Source organism: Brugia malayi (assembly GCF_000002995.4).
Source record: "Brugia malayi strain FR3 genome assembly, contig: Bm_v4_Chr2_contig_001, whole genome shotgun sequence".
Classification (NCBI taxonomy): Eukaryota; Metazoa; Nematoda; class Chromadorea; order Rhabditida; family Onchocercidae; genus Brugia; species Brugia malayi.
In genome coordinates this window covers 50,841-57,757 of record NW_025062476.1, presented here as the reverse complement: position 1 = coordinate 57,757, position 6,917 = coordinate 50,841, and the positions used below count along the sequence as shown (strand labels likewise).

At 31.5% G+C, this 6,917-nt stretch overlaps 2 protein-coding genes across 2 annotated transcripts; one reads left to right on the top strand and one right to left on the bottom strand.

Moving 5' to 3' along the window:
• Window positions 1–235: 235 nt before the first annotated feature.
• Bma-atgp-1.2 (Uncharacterized protein) lies at window positions 236–3,627 on the top strand (the record flags this gene model as incomplete). Its single annotated transcript, XM_001891741.2, has 10 exons — window positions 236–355; window positions 612–706; window positions 850–982; window positions 1,198–1,332; window positions 1,442–1,599; window positions 1,738–2,008; window positions 2,222–2,419; window positions 2,550–2,906; window positions 3,182–3,349; window positions 3,424–3,627. The coding sequence occupies 10 exons, from the start codon at window positions 236–238 to the stop codon at window positions 3,625–3,627; spliced, it is 1,839 nt and encodes a 612-aa protein (XP_001891776.2).
• A 1,169-nt stretch (window positions 3,628–4,796) lies between these two features.
• On the bottom strand, window positions 4,797–6,026 carry Bma-fic-1.2 (Uncharacterized protein; the record flags this gene model as incomplete). The annotated part of the gene is made up of 5 exons (XM_001891740.2): window positions 4,797–4,901; window positions 4,976–5,179; window positions 5,355–5,492; window positions 5,728–5,802; window positions 5,916–6,026. The coding sequence occupies 5 exons, from the start codon at window positions 6,024–6,026 to the stop codon at window positions 4,797–4,799; spliced, it is 633 nt and encodes a 210-aa protein (XP_001891775.2).
• Between the last annotated feature and the right edge of the window lie 891 nt (window positions 6,027–6,917).

Genomic DNA, 6,917 nt, shown 5'->3' with positions numbered 1-6,917 from the left:
TTTTTTATCACGATAATATTTTGTTCAAGAATTTTCGACATGTCCTGAAATTGCTATCCAGAATTTCAAGATAGCTCCGTAGATTTATCTGAAGATTTTTGAATTAGGATAAAATCAATATTAATTATTTGAAGCCACCCATTATTTGATGGAGCATTCTTTTTGATTATTTCCGGAAATTTGGAGGTTTTATGCTTTATTAATTCTACGGCTAGTATTTTAGCGTCACACAGGAATGGATGCGGATGATTCGAGAATGCCATTGTCTGAGGACACTACAACGCCACAAGTTTATAAATTAGAAATCAAAGAATCGAGTTATGAAGGAATACAGGCAACCTTTTCACCAAAATTTGTATGTTTTCATGTTTTTATTCGTCTCTTCGCATTTATTCTTATCAATTTCTCATTTGGAAACTCTCGAAGCAATTATGGTCACCAAGACCTGAACACCTGTTGGTAATGTTTACCTGATAGTGCTTCTAAATCAGGCGGAAACACTACCTTTCATACAGTACCAGTAAATTTAAGAAAATTAGCAAAAATTATATCCATGAAATGAACCATTTATATGATTATTCAGGTTTATCTCTATCACGATTTCCTTACAGGATGAAAATGGAATAAAAAGAGATGAAAAAATGATCGGACTTACAAAAAATGAACTAGAACAATATTGCAATGACCCATTTTGGAAGGTAGTTAGGTAAATTCTAAATTTAGTAAAATTTAAACATTGGTTTAAATGTGGGGAAAAGCCAATTCATTTTGATGAAAACTCGTTTGGATTCAAATCTTGGATATTACTATTTGTTTGTTTCTTTTTTCTGAAGAAAGCAGTTGTTACAGGTGCACAATGTTTCTGCTTTTCTGGGTGGTATGGCTTTTAATGTTTATAGCTGCTGTGCTACTTATTGTGTTTAGTCCAAAATGCGCAACGATAAAAGAACCGGAATGGTGGCGTAAGCAAGTTAGCTATCAGGTAATCTTAAGTACATACGTATAAACGAAGTTCATTTTTATCTTGGAAAATATCAAACACACACTCCTGCAATACGGAAATAGCCAGTTCTGCAGTCAATTCTCAAATGTTTTAGGATTACTTTTTTACAAAAAAAGAAAAAAAAAAAACAATTGGGTCATTTCAAAATATTTTTGCAATGATATACAATTGCATTGAGTGGAATAAAATTCCAGATATTTACACCTTCCTTTCGTGACTCCAATGATGATGGAATTGGTGATTTTAATGGAATCCGAGAAAAACTTAATGATTTACGGAAGACTGGTATAAAAACAATTTGGGTGACACCTATAATAACCATTCAAAAGGTTAGGTGGTATTTTGAAAAAATTCGTTGCGAACAGAACTGAGAAAAGTGCTATCACATACTTTCATGCGGAATTCTATAACTTTTGATAGATTTGAGAAATAATTCAGGATGATTTCATCCCTCTCGATGTGATTGATTTCACAAGTGTTGATGAACGTTTCGGTACAATGAATGATTTAAAATTGTTGATAGATGCAACACATGAACTAGATATGCACTTTACCATGGATTTGCCCATATCAACAACATCTGCATCACATAAATGGTTTGCAACCTTGTCTTCCTTCGTTAATGGATATTGACTTCTTGTAGAATTTATACTCTAAAAACCTAATAAATTCCATCTTAAGCGGAAATGGAATTCACTTCAAAGTTATTAAGGCTTTTGGATACTCAATTTTAGGTTCAAATCAGCAAAAGCGGGTGGCGATTACGTTGGTTATTACATTTGGAAGGAGGCACTGGATGTAAAAGATAACCCAAATTATATTGTTGAAGAGGGCAAAAAGGATGCTTATCTAGCTTATGACGGGAAAGACCCAATACTAGACTGGAGTAATCCTGCGGTAAAGAAAAGTATCTTTGAGGTTGCAAAAAGTTTTATTGACATGGGAGTTGATGGTTTCCATGTGGATCGTATTGGCGAATTAATCAAATATCTACCAAAATCAGAGGTATCAACAACCAACTGCAATATTTTCAGAATAAACTACAACTATTTTAAACATTTAGAATTCCAAAACTTTTACTCCCTAAACAAATTTAATTATTAAATTCACTTATTCAAAATTGCTAATTGCTCGACATCCATTTTAACATATCATTCAGTTATGAATAATATGATTTGATAATATAATCAGATTACTTTTACGTACGTAGAAATTAAGGGATATGTGGCACTATCAATGATCAATGATTTCATCGGAAATATACGAGATTATGCGAATAGTACTGAAACACCCAGTAGTCGAGAAATCGCTGTGTTTTCATCTTTGAGTGACTTCACCAGACTACAAGAATCTGATGGTCTCAATCTGTCGAACCTCGCATATGTTATCGATGATTCAGTCACCAAACTAAATAATGTCAGTTCCAGTCAAAATGATCAATTTTCTAAAAAAGAAAAAAGTTGAAACTTAATTTATACATTCTTGATATCAAGAAACGAAGCATTTATAATGAATTCTTAAACCTTCTAAATTATTCCTTCTTTAGGAATCATGTCCAAATGGAATAGCACAATGCTTACACTCTACACTTATTACATCTTTCAAATGGTTCAATACTACACATCTTCCACACGCGTGGCAGTTCACGAATTACCACGTTTCTCGTCTCAGTACGAGATTCGACAAAGCAACAGCAACTTTACTGAGCTTTGTGCAGCTTTCATTGCCAGGTATTATTGAAATGTATTACGGACAAGAACTAAGTCTTGAAGATAGTACTGGTCCTGAAAACAAATTTACTGGTTTGATGCAATGGAATAGCAGCGAATACCGCGGTTTCACAGCTGGCAGCCAGAACTCATTCTTTTCTACCATGCTTAATTACAATGAGGACAATTTTCAGGTAATCGTACTCTTCAGTTCTAGACTGTCACAGCAAATCAACTAACATTCAAAATTTCCAAGTCATCAAGCCTTCTTCTGTATAAATTAGGGAGTAAGGTGACTCTATCTTAACCCACTATTTATGTTTCCTAATAGACTTTTCTATTCTCCTTTATTTACGAATCCCGTTATACTGCCAATTTTTGTTAAATAGAGTTGTGTCAATTTTCACACTAACAAGAATTAAGTTCACTTTTTTAATTTCAACCACTCTGATAATAACTCAACTTACAGACTCAATCTACTGGTTATCGCTCACCATTGAAAACACTGAAAGCGGTGGCAAAAATGCACCATCGTGATTACAATTTTGCACTTGGCGAAACTCAATTAGCACCACTTACTCAAGATGTTATCTTATTCGGTCGATTCTATCAATCCACTAATAGTTTTAATGGAGCGGTATGTTATTTTCTTTTTTAATGACTTGTAGTAAACTACATCATTTATACGGTGAGGTTTTGCATACTTTTAAGGCCTACCTGATTGGCGCAAACTTTGGGACATCCGACGTTGAAATAGACGGAATGTCTGTACTGCCGGATAATTATATGGCAGCTACAGCGGAAATCGCTATCGTAACTCCAAACGTTGACAAATACTTACCTAGGGACAAAATATCATCGTTTGATAAAATTGTTCTTGGCCCTAAACAGGGAGTTATTATCAAAGTTCAGTGATAGCTCTTTGCATATAAGTTTTTGTGGGAAATAATTCCTATTTATGTTATTCTTAATATCTATTAAACACTTATCAATATTTATGTGGGAGACAAGTTGCAAAAACTAAAACACATTTCAAATATTATAATGTACACGCCTCAAAGATGATTCGAAAGTTCCCTCGTGGTGTTGATTTTCCCATATAAACTTTATATGAATATTACTAAAATAAAAAACTAAATATAACAGATACACCTATAATTGTGAACTTTGTTTGAATTAGGTTAAAAACAATGCAGTTGAAAGCGGAAATTTTCATCCAAATTCTGTTAAGGAAATTACACAAACTGAAATAATGTAAGTTTGCCAATATCACTGTAAAATGATTATAACAACACCGGGAAAAAATTATATAGCCTTAACAGATATTTCTTTGATAGTACTCGGGTTTTTGTTAGTTTTCGTAGTTGCTAAAATCTGTAGTAACTTCATATTTCATCTACAAAAAAATCCCATCAAAATATTTTTCCTATATCATCTAAAAGTTTAAAATATGGCGATTATAGACTATGCTTTCATTCCTCAGTGCATCCGTACAATAAATTTTATGACACTTTAACAAGAATTACTACTGACAAAAGCATTCAAGACATATATGAAAATATACGAAAACTAATGAACGTTGATAAAAGTTTTTGTAAGGCACGTTGACCAGTATGTGACTAGGAATAATTTGTTAAATGTTTGGAAAACGACAAAAGTGTAATAGAAACTGCCAATATAACAAATTTTCAACTTTTATCGAATGTGATTAACGTGAGCATTTAGATATAATAATTGACATCACACTATTTCCAAACGACTCAAACAATATCATTTCTAAACAACTAACTCGTCCACAAGTCAAAGAAACTTGACTATATGTAATTTGCCCATTGATATCGTCCAGCAATAAAGTTAATGATGTATTTAAGTGAAACAATATATACAATAAATTTTATTTACCCAAATGTATGTCCATAAGGTAATTTTGTTTAGCTAACAGCCAAAATGAACTGATGTAACACTTTGTATAAAACAACATTTGATGCAAAAATGCATCGGAAGGCAAACATTAAAAAAGTAAAAACTCACATTGCTTTTTACATTACCCGCAAGTAACATTAGTGAAAAATAACAATTAAGGATCACCATGTTTCTTCCTGCTGTGCAGAGATTTTAGGAGCTGTTGATATACTACACTCACCAGATCCTTCTCGATAATCACATGTGGTTGCAGAATTAATATACAACTGAAAGCAGATTTACCATATTAAACAAATCTAATTAAAATGTCACTTTCCAATAAAAAAAAAAAAAAACCTACTTGCAAGGTGGCATCTGTTTGACGTCCAATAAAGCGAATAAATGGACGAAGATTCCCACGGTTCGCGGCATTGAGAGTATCATAATAATCAGAACGGGCCTCAACTGGTATTATAACTGGGGGAAAACCGCTCTGCATCAAAATCAGATTCATTAACAATCGTGCAGTACGACCGTTACCATCAATGAATGGATGTATCGAAACCTGTTTAAAAAAAGAATTCTTCCAGCTTTAAAAGAATGTATATAGTGATTTTGGAAGGATACACAACTGGTAATACGAAAATATAAGATTTATGTGATCTTGATTTTAGTTCACATTTTTGTATCATAAACACTCTGAAAATGCAAGATTTTTGGAAAATGTGCAATAGACAAACCAGCTTATAATGAGCAATAGCGGCACGTTCTATTGGATCCAGCAATAAACTGTCCTCCTCATTCAACCATTTCACCATTTCCTCCATTTCTCCTGGTACCATGTTTGCCGGAACGGTTGTGAAACTACTCACAAACACCTCAAAAGAATAACGAACATCATGAAAAAAAGAATAACAGAACAGAACGTCAAACGCAACTATTCCAAAATTGCCCGTCCTATATTGCTCGAGAATGATAAAACAATCACCGCCTATTTTGCATTAATCGACATTCCTTTAATGTTGCTCACATATATACAAATTAACAATATTTCATCCTAGATCTGTATCAAACTCTTCCAAAACATTCACTTCCTATTCACATAATACCAACCTGACTTTTGCGAAATACACCTGCTACTTCCGGATCGACAAAACCAAGAACATGACTATGAATGTCCAAGATATCCTATAATACAAACAACTTTATGATAAACTGACACAAATAACACTATCTTAACATGCTGCAATAATTTTAAAACAACAGAAAAATTATTCGATATATTATTGCTATTATTATACCTGAAGAGTAAAATACGAGACGTATGCAACGCTTTGGTTGATGAATTTCAACGCAGCGTCCATCCCCAAAATCTCGTTATGCTCCATAATACTTTTACCAGCCACTGCCATCCTTGTTTCTAATATGGACCTGAATTAACAAACTAAACTGACATATTCTCTAAATAACATATTTCTTTTAATAAGATTTTTTATTTGTTGTAGATTTAATTCATTTCTGCAGCTAAAATTAGTTTTTGTTTGAAATTTTAAGATCGAATTTTATGAAAATTTTATGATTTGCAATAAATCAAAGCATATTTTGTATATTAGACTACGAAACAATTTCTAGTAATAACAAATTTTAATTAAATGTTAAAACTGTTAAAAAAAATATATATATATATATATATTCATTAAAAAAGTTAGATATTTTGAGCTTAAATGATTAATTTATATGCATTGCAAGGGTACTGGTCATTTACAGTTAGTGAATTGATCAGCATAAATAATTAAGCAAACTTTAAAAGTTAAGTTTTAATCAATATTTGATTAGCAAAATTAATTAAATTTATAATTTATCACGGTTTTAACTCATTCTTACAATTAAAATCAATTTTTTTTTTCAAATTTAAATATGAAATTTTATAAAAGTCGTATAATTTTTAAAAGTTCTTGTACATTAAACTATGAAATAAATTCCGGCATTGCCAAATTTCACTTTAATTAAATGTTAAAATATTAAAAAACATCAATTCGTAAAGAAAATTAGATAATTTGAACTTGATTGATTAATTTATAAGCGTTGCATAGGTACTGGTCAATCACGGTGCGGTCAATTGGTCAGCATAAAATATTAAAAAATAACTTTTAATCAATATTTCATTAGCAAAATAAATTAAAATCTTTGTTTGTCACGGTTTTATTTCATTCTTGCAATTGTAATTAATTTATTTTCCAAATTTAAATACCATAATTTAAGAAAATTGTGCAGTTTGTAAAAGTTTTTGCATATTAAACTAT